The sequence below is a fragment of the Capricornis sumatraensis genome, chromosome 5 (genome assembly GCF_032405125.1).
Source record: "Capricornis sumatraensis isolate serow.1 chromosome 5, serow.2, whole genome shotgun sequence".
Taxonomy (NCBI): Eukaryota; Metazoa; Chordata; class Mammalia; order Artiodactyla; family Bovidae; genus Capricornis; species Capricornis sumatraensis.
Genome location: NC_091073.1, coordinates 12,107,382 through 12,125,206, shown reverse-complemented (window position 1 = coordinate 12,125,206; position 17,825 = coordinate 12,107,382). Strand labels below are relative to the sequence as shown.

General features: G+C 48.3%; 1 protein-coding gene across 1 annotated transcript in view; it reads left to right on the top strand.

Moving 5' to 3' along the window:
- ABCA13 (ATP binding cassette subfamily A member 13) overlaps positions 1-17,825 on the top strand; it is a 388,784-nt gene that overhangs the window by 265,256 nt on the left and 105,703 nt on the right. Inside the window, exons 49-53 of the mRNA XM_068973151.1 lie at positions 360-414; positions 2,143-2,320; positions 4,705-4,820; positions 9,835-9,991; positions 13,867-14,120. Of these exons, the coding sequence (XP_068829252.1) occupies positions 360-414; positions 2,143-2,320; positions 4,705-4,820; positions 9,835-9,991; positions 13,867-14,120 (760 nt within the window). The remainder of the gene's footprint in view (positions 1-359; positions 415-2,142; positions 2,321-4,704; positions 4,821-9,834; positions 9,992-13,866; positions 14,121-17,825) is intronic.

The window sequence follows — 17,825 nt, the reverse complement described above, 5'->3', positions numbered from 1 at the left end:
CCCTTGATGTATTGTTGTTTGGTCTTCCTGAGCCTGGCTCCCCACAGTAAATCACGGGTAACACATTACCCGGGCCTCAGTGATGGACACTCTGTCGCTGTGATGTGTTATCGCTGAGGCTATCGTGTAGTGCAGGTGTGTTCAGTACCTGTGGGTGGTTTCTGGGAGCAGTGGCTGCAGAAGTTCCAGTGCACGCTGGTTGAGCTGCTGGGTGGGACTCGCCATTCTCGAGGTGGAGGGACTGTCCCTGGCCAGGTGGGCAGGTAGCAATGGGCACGGTGCCTCGGGTGGCTAGCAGGCGGGCTGTCTCTGGATGGCAGGCCGGGCTCTCTCACTCATTTTCAACTTGTCTTTCATAGGAATCACGCTCTACAGCCATCCGTATGGAGGGGCCTTACTGAACGAGGACAAGATGTGAGTTGAAGGCACAGAGGGTGGGCTGGCTAAGGAAGAGCATCTTGGGGTTGGTAGGGGTGCTTCTCATCCTTCTTCTCATCCGTGAGTGACACTGGCAGATGCACTCAGTGGAGCAAGACTTGGGCGTTGCTGTGTAAAGTGTGCGGACAGGGACAAGTGAAGGAGGACGTGCATCAGCTGAGTCTCAAAGGGACGCGCGTGTTGCATGGCTTAGTTCCAGGTGGAAGTTGTTCTAAGGGGATGATTCACCAGAGCCCATGGGACCCAACATCTTTTTCAAGTGAAGATTGTAAGCAGTGTTTACTGAGGTCGCCATAGCAACGCCTCTTGACAGCTCCTGCAAGTCTGCCCTTGCTGTGCACATGGAGATGGTGCTAGTGAACCCCTTTATGTACAGACCTGAGTCTCCTCCTCCCCATTTCCCTTCTCTGCCACACAGTGAGCAAACCTTTAGTAAAAAATGGATGATAAGAAAAAGTATTATTTATGCACTTCCTGTGACCTACCAGATGGGGTGGGAGGACATTGATCTGCCTGATGGGCGACCTCCCCTCACGTCCTGAACATGGCAGGTGGTCCTCACGTTTGCACGTGGACTCTTGGGGTCATTTCTTTACCTGACGCCTGCCCAGGATTATAGGTGTGGGCCTGTTAGCTTTGGTTATACAGTAAGACGTGATGGATGGTTTGAGCTGAGCCGTTCATCTGGGCTCTGACCATCCCCGAGGAGGAGGCAGTGGTGGACCAGAGGTGTTAGGAATGTTCCAGTTTAAAAATGGTCCAGAAAGCACAGTGTGTGTCATCGCCGAGCACCGCCATCCATACAGAGCTTCGGTGCTTTGAGAGCTTAGATTCCGAGGTGGGCTAGTCGCCTCCCTGCCCCTATGGGAGCTGCTGTCCAGCAAGGTGGCCCCAAGTGGGCAGAGGGCACAGCTTAGCGTGCAGGCCAGGTGGCAGGGGCCATCCTTTTTACCTGAGCACAGACTCAGTGTCATGTCAAGGCTCTAGGTGGGCAGATGGGCACCTGCGGGTAACCTTCACTCTCCTCTATGTCCTCTGGATGCTGGGAGCTGTAACCCAGGCCTTGAAAGGTCATCATGGGGATTTAGTAAGAGAATCCACACCCTTAGCCAATATGCTGGCTGGGCCGGTTAATATTTGTTTTCCCTTTGAGGAGAGATATATATATTCACAGTGTAGGCAGAGCTCACTGGCTATTTGAAAAGTAAATGAATGAACCTGCATTTTTACCTCACTTTCTTACAGTATAATAAAATCCATATGAAACAAACACTTAAAAAGTAAAGCTTTAAGATAATGAAAGAAAATGTCTGAATATTTTTGTAATTTTCATGAACTAAAATTTTCTAAGACCAATGCAAAGCCTGTAAAGTTAACCAATATATTATATAAATATATATTCGAAAGTGGAAAGTAAGTTGAAAAATAAACTTTAAAAAGTGAAGAGAGAAACAAAATGCGAGTTCTATCCCTGGGTTGGGAAGATCTGCTGGAGAAGGGAGTGGCAACCCACTCCACTATTCTTGCCTAGAGAATCCCACCGACAGAGGAGCCTGGCGGGCTATAGTCCACAGGGTTGCAAAAAGTCAGTCCTCCCCATCCCTGTAAGCATTCAACTGATAACCAGCAGTTCACTGACCGTAGCAGCAGGAGACGCCCTGGGTCCCCGTCAGCCTCTGATGCCCGTTCTGCTCCCGCCCGCAGCCTGGAGAGCATCCGCCAGTGCGGTGTCGCCCTGTGCATCGTGCTTGGCTTCTCCATCCTCTCTGCGTCCGTCGGCAGCTCCGTGGTGCGGGACAGGGTAACCGGGGCCAAGAGGCTGCAGCACGTGAGCGGCCTGGGCTACAGGACCTACTGGCTCACACACTTCCTGTTTGACATGGTAGGACTCTGGCGCTGTCCCTCTGTGTCCCTGCACCCCCGGGAGGTGTGTGTGCATGTGTGTATGTGTGTGTGTGTGTGGCTGCCCCTTGCTGGCCAGTCCCTGGACCATTCACTTTCCATTTCACTTTCCAGTCGTGTTGCTTCCAAGGAGGGGAAGATGGACATAAGCTGGGATCTGTGCAGCTGTGGGGACAAAAGATGTAATTCCCACCCAGGCAAAATGCTCAGAACTGTATAAGAGATGAACTAGCAGGAAGATAGTTAAAACCCAGCATAGCAATCAGCCCAGGAAATGGAAATTAAGATGTTGTGAGAACCCCAAAGAGAAGGAGATTCACCCCAATCAAGGTAGCCAGGAATGCCTTCCTGCAGGACACAGTGTATGCACAGAGAGTGAAAGAAGTGAGAAGAAGAAAACTATTGAAAGCAGGCTGACTCAGGAGCAGACAGACTAAGGGGTACTGAAAGCTGGTTTTTAGGAGAAACGGCCGTTAATGAGAACACCAGCAGGGCAGGCGAGCACAGCCAGGTCCTGCACGGGGCGTGTGTCCCAACACCGCGGTGATGCTGAGAGGCTTGTACTCTAACGTGGGTGAGGAGTGGGTGACCTCATCCATCCCTGCTGTTTAAACAGCGCCCTCCTTGGATGGGCTGACCCTGTGGGACCACGACACAGAAGCACGGAACCGGGAGTGACTGCTCCGTGGTCGTGTGTCCAGAGAGCGCAGAGTGGGTGGGGCAGTGGCAGTTGCCCAGTCCTGGTTCAGGGACCTCCTTGGCTGCCCATCGCTGTGCCTGCTATTTAATGATGCAGAGTGACCCCTGCTTCCAAGGAGGAGAAGGGGCGGGACGTGCCCAGAGAGCATGAGAGCAGGCAGGAGAGACCCAGAGCCTCCCCCTTCCTGAAGTCATGCATTGACTGTCCTCCTCTCCCTCCCACTAACCGTGGCTCCTCTTTACTCTGGGGGCATAAGTCAGGGAGCACTGCTTTCTTCTCGATTTCCCACCTCCATCGTCAGTCACTCATTTAATGGAGGGTTTTGAGGTTTTGCTCTGGGCCAAGGTGTGGCTCAGATGGTAAAGCGTCTGCCTGCAATGCAGAAGACCTAGGTTTGATCCCTAGGTTGGGAAGATCCCCTGGACAAGGCAATGGCAACCCACTCCAGCACTCTTGCCTGGAAAATTCCATGGACAGAGGAGCCTGATAGGCTACAGTCTACGGGTTCGCAAAGGGTCTGACACAACCGAGCCACTTCACTTTCTTTACTTTCACTCTCTTTAAGGTGTGTCTGAGGTGTTGTGGACAAACCATGAACAGAGCAGAGAGGGTCTCTGCCTGTAAGGAACTTGTGTTCTTATGGGCGGAAGCAGAAAGCAAGTAGATAAACACAAATAGACACACAAGATGCCATCGTCTTGAGACTCGGTTTATCAGAGGCATGAGAGAGGGCCACTGGACGGAGGGTAACTTGAGATCAGAGCTGCGGTCTGACACTTCAGGAGGGGCACTGCTGCCGGGGGGTTTTCCACGGGTTGTCAGTGCTCGGGGGCTGCTCCCCGCAGGAGGGGTTTCTAGCCTTGGTTCTTACTGTGGGAAGAAGCCGTGCGTCCTGGCAGGAGCTGGGTTCTCGCCCTTTCCCGTGGGAGGTGGGTGTGGGTGGTGTAGATGTTAGACATTTATCTCGTGGCCCCTCTGGAGGCTGGAGTCCCAGATCCTGGTGTGGGCAGGGCTGGTGACACTCCCGAGGCCTCCCTCCAGGGCTTGGAGGACAGCTGTCTCCTCCCCATGTCCTCACTCTGGGAGCCTGTCTCCTCATTTCCTCTCTCTGTAAGGACCCCCACCTGGTGGAGTCAGAGTCCATCCTCACGACCTCATTTTGCATGAATCTTGAAGGGGACAAGTTTCAGTCCCAAACTGTGACTCTCCAGGCCTGAGTCCACCGCTGCAACCATATGCTGGACCAGACAGGACACAGGCTAAATGGGAGCCGAACCGAGAGCTTGTGGTCAGGCGTGCGTGCTCGGTTGCTCAGTCGGGCCTGACTCTTTGCAAGTGACCCCGTGGACTGTAGCCCTCTAGGCTCCGCTGTCCATGAGGATCCTCCAGGCACGAATACTGGAGTGGGTTGCCATGCCCTCCTCCGGGAGATCTTCCCAACCCAGAGGTCTAACTTAGGTCTCCTGCATTGCAGGCAGATTCTTTCCTGTCTAAGCCACCAGGGAAGCCCAAGAATACTGAAGCGGGTTGCAATGCCCTCCTCCAAGGGGTCTTCTGGACCCAGGGATGAAACCTGCATCTCTTCTGTCTCCTGCATTGGCAGCCAGGGGTCAGGAGATGGTGATAGACACACCCTAACAGGCCCTCTCCTCTTCATTTCTCAGCTCTTCTACTTGGTCTCCGTCTGCCTGTGTGTCTCTGTGATCGTGGCCTTCCAGCTGACCGCCTTCACTTTCCGGGAGAACCTGGCGGCCACCACCCTGCTGCTGGTGCTTTTCGGGTACGTGATGGGACGTGTGGCTGCAGAATTACGGCTTGTTTTCTGAAGGAGAACCCCCCCGGGGCAGCTTTGAACCTGCTGCCGGCTTCATGGTTTTCTCTCTTTTCGACCAATTACGCAGCTGCTTCCAGGGGCACGGAGCTGAGCAGCCTGAGCAGGACGCCTGGTGCCTGCTCATGGTGGCGGCAGGGGCCAGTGATGGGGATGGCTTGGCCCCGTCTGTCTCAGAGCCCGTCATTCCGTCTCTGATGCCCCTCTGGGGCTCAAACACACCCCCCACTCAGCTCTGGAACTGTCCTGGAACTCGTGAAGCTCTGCGGCTGCTGTATTTCTCCCTCTCCTGGTCTCAGTAGTTTGGAAATGTTTGTCTAACTTCTGTCACTTTTTTTTTTTTTTCTCACAGCATCAAAGTAGCAAAAGCAGAAAAGTCATTTTACAAATTTCTCCTTTGTACACACTGATCCGGAACCTTGCTAGCAGTGCCCAGAGCGTATCTGCCAGGTAGCGAAGAATGCATAAGATCATCATTTGACTCTAGATCTAGGCTAGGTATGTGAGAGATGCTTGATAATAGTAGGGAAAAAATTAACTTATGACTCGCTGGTAAAGAACCCACCTGCCCGTGCAGGAGACATGGGTTCAATCCCTGGATCAAGAAGATCCCCTGGAATAGGAAATGGCAACCTACTTCAGTATTCTTCCCTGGAAAATTCCATGGACAGAGGAGCCTGGAGTCGTAAAGAGTCAGACACAACAGAGCACATGCACATGCACACACATACACTATTATATATGTGTGTGTGTGTATATATATGTATATTTTAAACAGAGCATTCTGCTTTTATCTAAGCCAAAGTTTATAAATTGGTTTTTACATAGATGACAGTTGTATCTGCAATTCAGACTCTTCAAAGCATCTAATTAGGGAACAGTTGTATCCTTACTGGAAAAATAGATGTATGGATGGATAGATGAATAGATGAGGGACAAAGAGAGAAACAGAGAAACCTTAAGCTAAGAATTCTCTCCACATTCATGACAGCAGCACTTTTCAAAGGATTTCAAGAGACTCACTGGTCTCTGGGGTCGACGCACATCCATGGGCCCAGAGGGTGACGTGTCAAGTGGAGGGTCCCAGGTGAGGGGGACCCAGAGGACCTGGAAAGGTGACTCAGGCAGGTTCTGGGGGAGAAGCGCAAAATGGGGACCCACCAGGCTCTCAGGTGACATCCCAGGGCTGGTTCAGGTTCTTGATGGGTTCTTCCTCCACTGCAGCCCAGGAATATGCATGAGCCTGCCACTGTGACTCCCCTGCAAGAGGAGGGATCCCTGGGGCCCCAAATGCTACCACGTCCCCTGAGTGCCCCAGTGGACAAGCATGTTGGCTCACACCTCCTGTCCACACAAGGAGCCCCAGAACCATCTCAGAAAGGCTGATCCCAGAATAAGCTGAGACCCAAGAACATGGTCAGGCGTTAAAAGGGGCTGTTTGTTTGGAATCTGGAAAAACTAGGGATTGTGTAAGTGATCAGAGTCTCATAAGCTATAATAGGAAAACATGCCCAGTTACAGTTTTCCTTTTTCTTTTCCTTCTCTCTATGGAGGAAAAATCGATATTTAAACTGGAAAGGGAGAATAAGCATCAAAAAGGAAAAAGAAAGTAAACCTAAACATCTCAAAGAGAAAAGAGAATCTAACTTATATAAAAACATGAAACCTTAACCACTATTTAGTTCACATTTAACACTAAAAAAGATGAGAGCACAGAATCCTGTTCCATGTCTTAGAAAATTCCTGCAGCGTGGGGGGAGGGGCCAGTTTCAAAGGGAGGAAAACCCGTAAATGGCAGAATAATGGTGAGCAGGCCTCCGACCTCCTGTGCTAAAATATTAAAATGACATTATAGTTTAATAAAAAATGGAGACTGTTAGAAGCTGCCATAGGTTTCACTAAAAATAGATTATGCCCTTTGGGTGTGTGCTCAGATGTGTCTGACTCTTTGCGACCCCATGGAGCCCACCAGGCTCCTCTGTCCATGGGATTCTCCAGGCAAGAGTACTGGACTGGGTTGCTATGCCCTCCTCCAGGGGATCTTCCCAACCCAGGGATTGAACCCACGTCTCCTGCACCTCCGGCAGTGGCAGGCAGATTCTTCACTCCTGAGCCATGGGGGAAGCCTGCTGAGGGGCACGCAGGCTCTTAATTCCCTGACCTGGGATGGAACCTGTGCACCTTGAGTGGAATCGCAGAGTTCTAACCACTGGGCGGCTAGGAAGTCCCTGAATCAGTAGTTTTAAGTTGTTGGGGAGGGAGTGTTGGCTCATTCTCGGAAGGAATTTCACAGCAGCCACAGCTGCCTCCCACAACTGGCTCACAGACTGCTGCTGCTCCTTGTGTTTCAGTTAAAATCTGCTCTGACTGCTGCTGTCTCACGTGCTCATCCAGACAGCCACACAGCGGCAGGGCAGCACTTGTTTATGTCCCGGGGGACAGAGAAGGACAGAGAGTGGCTGTGTGCGGCTGAATGTGAGGCAGAGGGAGTGGCCTTGTGGGGCTGGACGTGAGGCAGGGCTGCTCTCTGTATTTCAGATAGAGACCATGGAGTCATGACCTCTTTGGTAATTAATTTAGTTTATTTTAAAATTAATTTTTATTGGAGTATAGCTGATTTATAGTGTTGTGTTAGCTTTAGATACACAGCACAGTGAATAAGTTACACATATGAAGCGCCAACATTTTGGCCACCTGATGTGAAGAGACAACTCATTAGAAAAGACCCTGATGCTGGGCAAGATTAAAGGCAGGAGTAGAAGGGGGTGACAGAGGACGAGATGGTTGGATGGCATCACTCAGTGGACATGAGTTTGAGCAACTTCTGGGAGATAGTGCAAGACAGGGAAGCCTGGCATGCTGCAGTCCCTGGGGTTGAAAAGAGTCAGACACGACTTAGCAACTGGACAACATATTTCCACTCTTTTTAATATTCTTTTCCCATATAGATCATTACAGAGCATTGAGTCGAGTTCCTTGTGCTATACAGCAGGTCCTTATTAGTTATCTATTTTTTACATAGTAGTGTGAATTTAGCTCAGTGATCGTTAATCATTGAACTATTTGATGCAACAGCTAATTAAGAGGAGTTTCATTAAAGCACTCACCTCCCCCTGTGTGCTTAAAAATAATTTTCTTCATGCCTGAATTATGAGGCAGACTGTTGACAGAAGTTTCTAACATATTGTTTGATTATATAATTTTAATATTTTCTGAGATACAAGGATGTATTTTTGATCCAGGGGCAAATACCATAGGTTTCATGTGGATATGGAATTACACTCAAATCTAAAACTATTTCAAGAGCCTACTGATCCAGGAAGTGGGATTTGGGAGTTAAATGGTAGCTGTATTTTTAGTTTTTAAAGGAACTTCCGTACTATTCTCCATAATGGCTGTACCACTTTACAATGGAATATTACTCAGCCAATAAAAAGAATGAAATAATGCTAAAACTGCAGCAACATGGATGGACATAGAGATTGTTCTGAATGGAGTAAGTCAGAGGAGAAATATCCTATGACATTCCTTATATGCAGAATCTAAAAAGAAATGATACAAATGAACTCACAAAACAGAAACAAACTCACAGAGAACAAGCTCATGATTGCCAAGGGGGAAGGACAGTGGGAAGGGATAGGTAGGAAGTTTGGGATTGGCATGTACACACTGCTGGGCTTACTAGGTGGCGCTAGTGGTAAAGAACCTGCCTGTCAAAACAGAAGACTCAGGAGATTCGGGTTCTACCCCTGGGTCAGGAAGGTCCTCTGGAAGAGGATCCAGTATTCTTGCAGCCTGCTCCAGTATTCTTGCCTGAAGAATCCCATGGACAGAGGAGCTTGGTGGGCTGCAGTCCATGGGGTCGTAGTTGGACGTGACTGAAATGACTGAGCATGCATGTACACGCTGATATATTTAAAAGAGATAACCACCAAGCATAGGGAACTCTGCTCAGTGTTATGTGGCGGTGGGAGTCTGGGGGAGAATGGATCCATGTACATGTGTGACCCAGTCCCTTAGTTCCACCTGAACCTATCATGACATTATTAATCAGCTCTATTCCAATATAAAATAAAAAGTTAAAAAGCATTAATAAAGATTTTTTTTAAAAAAAATCAGTGACTTCTCTGCTGGCATCCACGTTGAGGTACCAGCTTCCTTTGCTTGGTGGGGTAGGTGGGGCGGGGAGATCACAGGAGGAAGCCGAGGGGAGTCAACCGTGAATAAACCCTGGCTCTGTGCTCTGGAGAAGGAAACATAAAGAGTTGTTTTGCTTTGAGGAACCTTGTAGGTGTTTTCTTATCGTGTAAGGCTAACTGAAGCCTGTGGGGGTCACTTCTGGGCTTTGCTGTCCATTGCCCAGCTTCGGGTCACACAGAAACGACTCCCTCTTCCAGCTCCTTGTCCTTTCCAGCTGTGGGTCCTCAGTCAGGCGTCTGAGCCTTGTCAGTGCCATGGTGAAACGGGGCCACGGCTCCCACCTGGGGGGCTGTAGGGGTGGGGAGGTCAGAGCACACACTGGAGGCACAAGGCCTGGAGCCCGTGAGGGCCCCCCAGAGAGGAAGCTTTCCATTTTCATCTGAGGTCCTCATTTTGTATAGAGTTTTCCGCTTGTGATAGCTTTAATTCTCACTCTGACAAACAGGTGTCATGTCTCTTTGCTGAGAAGCTGTGTGCGAGGAGCAAGGCCAAGCTTGTCCCACAGGGTGGGGGAAGTGGGCCTTTCTTTGGCTCACGGAGCTGCACGCCCAGGCCCGGGTTTGACCCGACCCAGGCTCTGCCCACTGTATTACGGAAAATGTGCTTTGTCTTTAGAAAATATTGCCAGCTTTATTAAGTCAAGTGTTTTTCTGTTCACTGAGGGAGGAAGATTAACCAGCCAAAAGCCTGTCGTCTGTGATTCAGTCTCTAGAGGAAGAAGAGTCGCAGGATGAGGAGCACGACTTTGCACTTTGCTTTTCAGGTATGCCACTCTGCCCTGGATGTATCTCGTCTCGAGGATCTTCTCCAGCTCGGACGTCGCTTTCATCTCCTACATCTCCTTGAACTTCATCTTTGGCCTCTGTACCATGCTGATGACGGTCATGCCCCGGCTGCTGGCCATCGTCTCCAAGGCTCAGGTCCGTGACCCTCTGCACGACCTCCCAGGGATGAGGGGAGGGAGAGAGGGTCGACTCACACTGAGACCATTCCTTTTCCAACTGGGCTTCACTGCAGATGTGCTGGTGTCCACTGTCTTTACCTCCAGAGAGAGACAGGGACTCTCCTTAGCAGAAGCATCTGTGCCTTGACATCTGGTGCCAGCAGCAGACACAGGCTGGCAGCCGCGGGTGGAAGACAAGTTGTTTGTGCTCCTGCTTCAGGGGTGAAGGCGGACGGAGCAGTGTGTTCACGGCCACATCCCTGTTTGCAGATGAATGACCGATCGACGGTTGGAAGAGTGGCTGTTTGTGTGAAGTGTGTCCTGTCTGGGCATCGCGGGAACAGGGCTCAGACATGCTTGTCTTTGGGCTCGGATGCTCCGGCCTGGGATTTGCCACAGCGCAGACCATACTCCCAGGCCACAGCGGGTTTGGGTTTTCTGGGTGATTCTGCCCTCTCCCCTCTGAGCCCTGGGACAGATTTAGATTTGCTGCTCTCAGAAGGAGCAGAAGGCTTCCCCAGTACTGGACTCCTGGTTCAGGAACATTTATTCTGGTGAGGAGGTGCCTCTCTCAGGGAACCCCTTCTATCAGGTTGTCTGTATCAGAAGGGCCACTTTGGGGCTGTCACTCCAGCAGGCATCAGGGTCCAACGGAACCCAGCAGTGCTGACCACCCCCTCACCACCTGCTGACTCTTGTCGGGCCAGGCTCCTCCCTGTGAGGCCTGCTGGGGTCTTGTCCACAGTGACTCGTCTTCCGTCTTTCTCAGCCTCCCCCGGGCTGCCTGTGCGGATGGACTTCAGAGTCTGCAGCCTCCCCTGCCCCGTCTTTCCACACTTTCCCTTCTTGGCTCTGGCCACACTGTTCTGTGCGGGCCCTGTTCCTCACTAGTCCTGGTGTTGGATCCACTCAGAGGCTGAGAAAACAGCCCCAGAAAGGCCCAGTCCGGAGGACCGGCTGCTGGTCAGTGTCCGGCAAGTTGGAGGCTAAGCTCCCTTCCTGTGCCCGGATGCACCGGGACATGATTGATTCTCCAGCAACGGCCTGTGTTCTTTTCCTCAAGTTTGTACAGAAGCAGCGAGCTCTGTAAACATGCGTTTTTGGATCCAATTGAAAGAAACAATTTATTCTGGTGATTTTTTTTTAGATCTGTACACTAATCTGTACTAGTACACTAGTACACTAGTGTACTAATCTGTACTAGTGTGTCTAGAACTTAAATAGCAAACTAGCAGAACGATTCGTTGACTTTAACTTAAGAGAGCATTGAAGTTAGTGGAGGCAGAACAGAGCTTCCTTGTCCCCATCAGAGCTCTGATATACCATGGATCTCAGTCATGAACTAAATGGGAAGAGAGGCAGATTTGAGGTAGACAGTCCCTGCCCTGGGGATGGGTCACAGACAGAAGAGGAGGAGGGAGGGGTCTTCTAGACCCGCAGAGCAAACCAACCCAGAGTCTTGAGGTCCTGAGACTGAGGTCAGTGGGATGCTTTGTTCCCTCCTGTTATAAACAGCTTTGTTCACTCGGAGAGAAATCTGCAGGCAGTAAGTTGTTTGCAAAAAAATGAGTCCAGCTCAATTGTTAACAGATAATAAAAGGCATTTCCTTGCTGTTGCTGAGGTCTTTTTTTCCCTTTGCTCTTTATTTTGATATGCTCCGCTTAAAAAGATCAATGTCATAAGTGGGTGATTTTCAGATATTCCTTTGTAAGTTCAAGAGGTAACGTATTGCTATGAAAACATAAGACGAGGAAGGGGGTTAGGTTTTCAGACCAGTGCCAAAGACCAATAGAGCTGGTATTAACCACTATGTACAGGACACACTGAAGTGACTTAGCAGCAGCAGCAGACACACAGTACTGTTAATGTGAGCATTTTAATTTTGACCAAGTCACAGTTTATAAGCAGATATGCACAGAAAAGGCATTTGGGGCTCTCATTCAGGCTGTGGAGCATCTGTCTCTCCCACAGTGGAGGTTCTCTTTTGAGGGATGGGGGATGCAAGTAGGTGAAAAAATCATAGTTTTTTTTTTTAATGTTTATTTATTTGGCTGTGTTGGGTCTTAGTTGCGGCACGTGGGATCCTGGTTGTGTCGTGTGGATCTTTCATTGTAGTGCGTGGGCTCTCTAGTGGTGTGCCCACTGAGTAGTTTTGGCTTTTGGAAAAAACTCATAGTTTCAGTAATTTATGTCTCTACTTGATCAGTCTCCACATACTGTGAATCAGACACTTATAAATTGCTATTCTGTGACTTTGTGTGGCTACACTCAACACACGTGGGTTATTTACCAACGTGGTGTTGAGTTGCAAATAGCTTTGTTCACGTGGGAAGAGATAGCAGTGTGTGGATTTCTTGCAGTCAGATCTGAGTCCTCACCATTAATTAATTATTCCCTGAACTGTCAGATCCTGAGTTAAAAGCTATAAGTCTCCTGTTTCCATCTTGTTAAAATGGAACCCTTTGAAGTCATATATTATTTGATCCAGGGACATAGTTTTATGAAAAGTGGGATAATAAGCCCCTTTAGGACTGGTGGAAGTCTGTAAATAGTGGTAGTTGGTAAAGACTGGAACCAAAGGATAATTAAGTGAGCCTTCCATGTTTTTCTCATGTCTGCATGCGAAGGACAGTAAACTGTGATGTAACAATACATGCCCCCCCAAAGTCATTTTTTGCTTTATTACTTTTATTTTCTGCTTATTTTTTATTGAAGTATAGTTGAGTTACAATGTTGTTAATTACTACTGTACAGCAGTACAGTGACTCAATCATATGCGTCTGTACATTCTTTCTCGTGTTCTTTTTCATCATTGTTGATCACAGGGTACTGAATGTAGTTCCCTGTACCATACAGTGGGGCCTGGCTGTTTATTCATTCTTTATATTGTAATAGCTTGCATCTGCTAATCCCAAACTCCCTCTCCACCCCTCCCCTTCCCCCGCCCTTGGCAACTGCAGATCTGTCCTCTATGTCTGTGGGTCTGTTTCTGTTTCACGGATAAGCTGATTTGTGTCATGGTTTGGATTCCACATATGAGTAATACCATATGACGTTTGTCTCGTGCTTTCTGACTTACTTCACGTAGGGTGATAACCTCTGCTAGCCTCCGTGTTGCTACAGATGGCATTATGTCATCTCTTTCTGTGACTGAGTAATGGTCCATTGTGTGTATGCACATCTTTATCCCTTCATCTGTTGATGGACATTTAGGTTGTTTCCATGTCTTGGCCATTGTAAACAGTACTGCTGTGAGCATAGCGGTGCATGTATCTCTTCAAATTAGATTTTCACTGGATATGTGCCCAGAAGTGGGATTGCTGGATCATATGGTAGCTCTATTTTTAGCTTTTTAAGGAATCTTCATCCTGTTTTCCATTGTGGCTCCACCAGTTTACATTCCCACCCCAGCAGTGTAGGAGGGTTCCTTTTTCTCCACACCCTGTCCAGCATTTGTAGACTTCTTGATGGTCATTCTTACTGGTGTGAGGTAATATCTCACTGTGGTCTTGATTGACATTTCTCTAATACTTAGCAACAATGAGCATCTTTTTATGCCTATTGACCATCTGTATGTCTTCTTCAAGGATATGTCTCTTTAGGTCTTCTGCCCAGTTTTTGACTGGGTTGTTTGATTTTGGTGTTGACCTAAAAGCCTTTTTTTTTTTTTTTTTTGGGATTTTATGTTGTCCTTGAACCACGCTAGTAGAGACAACTCGTTGTGAACAGCCGTGAGTTTACATTGTAAGGGAACACTGGATGGTACTGGCTGGGAGATAGATAATTGATGGTTTTGTATGTCTTCTTTATGAAGAGCTCTCACTTTGATTTCTCTTTCTTTCACTGCACAGAATTTACAGAACATCTATGACGTCCTCAAGTGGGTCTTCACTATTTTCCCTCAGTTCTGCCTGGGTCAGGGGCTGATAGAACTCTGTTACAATCAGATCAGGTACGACCTGACCCACAACTTTGGCATCGACTCCTATGTGAGCCCATTTGAGATGAACTTCCTGGGCTGGATCTTCGTGCAGTTGGCTGTACAAGGCTCAGTCCTTCTCCTCCTGAGGGTGCTGCTTCACAGAGACCTCTGGCTCCAACCCAGGTACGTCCTGCAAGGCTCATCCTTGATGGAACTAGTGTTTGAAAAAAGATGGAGCAGCATATCCATCCTGGAGGTTGCAGGACAAGAAACGTTCTGAACAGTGTCATACCCACATCTCATAGTTAGGATTTTATAGTATTTGTTTGCCTTTTTTTTTTTTTTTCTTTTCATTGGTGAGTTACTGACATTAGGAAGGGGAATGTCAAAAGAAAATGTGCCAACTTGTGAGATAATCAACCCAATTCTTTAGTCACCTTAATGAATTTTCCTTTTTAAAATTGTTCAGTTTTCCTCTTACTCTGATTGTAGCACCTAGGGTGAATTCAGTTGAACCCATAACATACTCTGGACTTCCCCGGTAGCTGAGATGGTAGAGAATCGTCCTGCAGTGCAGGAAACCCTGATTCGATCCCAGGGTTAGGAAGATCCTCTGGAGAAGGAAATGGCAACCTGCTCCAGTATTCTTGCCTGGGAAATCCCATGGACAGAGGAGCCTGGTAGGCTGCTGTCCATGCGGTCTCAAAGAGTTGAACGTAACTTTAGTGACTAACACTTTCACTTTCATAACATAATATCATTTTGTGGTAAAATAGCATCAACTCCTAAAAGCAGGTACGTAAGAAAGTCAGTGCTGATAACCACTTGCCCTTTGCCAGATCCTCTTGTTCAGTTCAGTTCAGTCGCTCAGTCGTGTCCGACTCTTTGTGACCCCATGAATTGCAGCATGCCAGGCCTCCCTGTCCATCACCAGCTCCTGGAGCTTACCCAAACTCATGTCCATCAAGTCGGTGATGCCATCCAGCCATCTCATCCTCTGTCGTCCCCTTCTCCTCCTGCCTTCAATCTTTCCTGGCATCAGGGTCTTTTCCAATGAGTTAACTGTTCGCGTGAGGTGGCCAAAGTACTGGAGTTTCAGCTTCAGCATTAGTCCTTCCAATGAACACCCAGGACTAATCATTGGAAGGACTGATGCTGAAGCTGAAACTCCAATACTTTGGCCACCTCATGCGAAGAGTTGACTCATTGGAAGAGACCTGATGCTGGGAGGGATCCTTTTGTTATTAGCACTAAAAATATTTTATTTAATTAATATTATTCAGTAATGATGCTGATAATGTCCTCCTCTTTATTAGGTGAGAATGGAAGTCAGTAGCCCAAGTGGTATATGTGTATATGATGTATGCTGTCCACATGAGTCTGTGTGTGCCCATGTCCACACAAACACATTCTTATACCCACATCTCTATATTCTCTATAGGATCACAAGTGGTTTTGCCAGGACGTGTGAAATATTGACAGATAACACATTTTAAATATTAAGCAAGGAGTGTACTTTCTTATGTAGGGTCCACAATGGCATGTCTCCCCTCTGTAACCCTTGTGGCCTGAATCTGTGGACTTGCTCTAAGAAAGGGATCCTTCATGGAGAAAGTACTAATTAGGACCATATCACAGGAGAAGCTGTTAAATATTATAGACCTAGTATTAACACTCCATGATGATTTCCTTACAGAATTTCTCCCCCTCAGTCATTTCATCAACATACTTCCTTTAGAGTCTGCTAAAGTGGAGAACCATCTGAATACCCATCACAAATCTCTCTTGAGCTGGCCACAATCCCTCTGGAATCTGTAGATTTCCAATACTGGCAGAGGTTGAAGTAGAATTCTGTGTGCCTTTCAAATGTAATTGGTCCTGTATTCGGCCCTCCATAGTTTAATCTATTTTAAAACCTATTTTGTAGAAACCCCTTCAGCAGATTTCAGGGTATTCAATTCTCCTGCAGCATCAAAAGATTTTTCTGTAAAGGCTTTGGGTGTTACCTTTACGTGGAACCCCATGGACTATAGCATGCCAGGCTTCCCTGTCCGTCACCAATTCCTGGAGCTTGCTCAAACCAATGACCATCAAGTAGTTTGATGCCATCCAACCATCTCATCCTCTGTTGTCCCCTTCTCCTGACTTCAGTCTTTCCCAGCATCATGAAATTTTCAAATGAGTCAGTTCTTCACATAAAGTGGCCAAAGTATTGGAGTTTCAGCTTCAGCATTAGTCCTTCCAATGAATATTCAGAACTGATTTCCTTTAGAATTGACTGGTTTGATCTCCTTGCAGTCCTAGGGACTCTCAAGAGTCTTTTCTAACACCACAGTTCAAAAGCATCAATTCTTTGGTGCTCAGCTTTCTTTATGGTCCAACTCTGACATCCATACCTGACTACTGGAAAAACCATAGCTTTGACTAGACGGACCTTTGTTGGCAAAATAATGTCTCTGCTTTTTAACATGCTGTCTAGGTTGGTCATAGCTTTTCTTCCAAGGAGCAAGTGTCTTTTAATTTCATGGCGTGGTCACCATATGCAGTGATTTTGGAGTGGAAAAGTATAAGTGAAACCAAATATTAGAATAATGTCCTTGTTATCTGCAGTAAATAGTCAATGTTGTTCTTTGTCATTGTGAAGGTTACAGAATCCAAAAATTAAATGTAACTTAGACATTAGGTACCTGTCACTCCATTATGAATGACAATGATCTGACCAAATTAATAGGTTTTTAAAATCCAGATCTAACCATGTCACTAATCATTGCCTGAAAGCTAAGTCCAAGGTTCTCAGCCAGGCCCTTCAAGTCTTGGCAGCTCATGCTCAGGGGCACTCCATGTGATGTCCCTTCTGCTTCCACCTGTGACATTGACCCTGATCTCCAGTCTGGGCTAGTCCTTTGCCAGGACTGCCTTCCTCATCTCCAGGACCCTCCTTGTAGGTCCTCCTGCCTCTCCGGCCTGGCATGACGTCCTCCCAGCATTTCTATTACAGCTTGCATTTACCGTCAGGGCCGTCAGTGTTGTTTTAACGTGTTTGTTACTCTCCTCTACCCGACTCTATAAATTCCTTGTGCAGGAAATATTTTACACTGTTGTAGTGAATTTCTGGAAAGAATAGGAATACCCTACCCTCTGCATCTGGACAGAGAGTTCCTGCAGCCCCTCCTAAGTGGGCTGTCTCTCGCCTGACCTTGGTGCCGGGTCCCCACTGCCCTTTCCCACCCTGCTTATAGCCTGCAGTCCCTCTGTCAGCCTGTGTTGTCTGCCCAGACCCAGGATCACATCAGAACCTGAGCTCCAGCCACACATGAATTAGGTTGGGTGGGCTTCGGTCGTGGGGTTGTGGGGAGGTCCCTGTTTGTTGTCTCTCGGTCTGGAGGCAGTTTCTGCTCTCTATATCCCAGTTGCCGGCTGGGTCTGGGTAGCCACATGGCCCAGGGCAGCATCTCCCTTCTGATATCAGCTGCACTAAATCCCTGCAAGGACCCGCTGCACCAATGCCTGTCAGGCTCCTTCCTCTTGACACAGATGCTGGTTTTCATGACTGTCAGTTGGAAGATGGCCAGGCAGCTCGTTTCTGAGTGCGGGGGCTTGAACTGCATGTTGTGTTGTAGGGAGGAGGCCAACGAGCAGTGACCTCACTCAGAGCCCCCCACCCACCAGATCCCCCTGAGATGAAACCAGTAGATGTGCTGGAGCCCCGAGCCCTGAGAGCAGACGCTCTGGCATGAGACCAGGCAGCAGGTGCGGAGCTGCCCGGGTGATGCAGTGAGGAGATGGTCAGAACTGCTGATGGGTCTTGGAAACAGGAAGGGATAAGGTGATGTGTGTCCTGGTGGAGTGAGAGGCAGCCTCTGGATGACCAGGCAAGGCTGAAGGGCC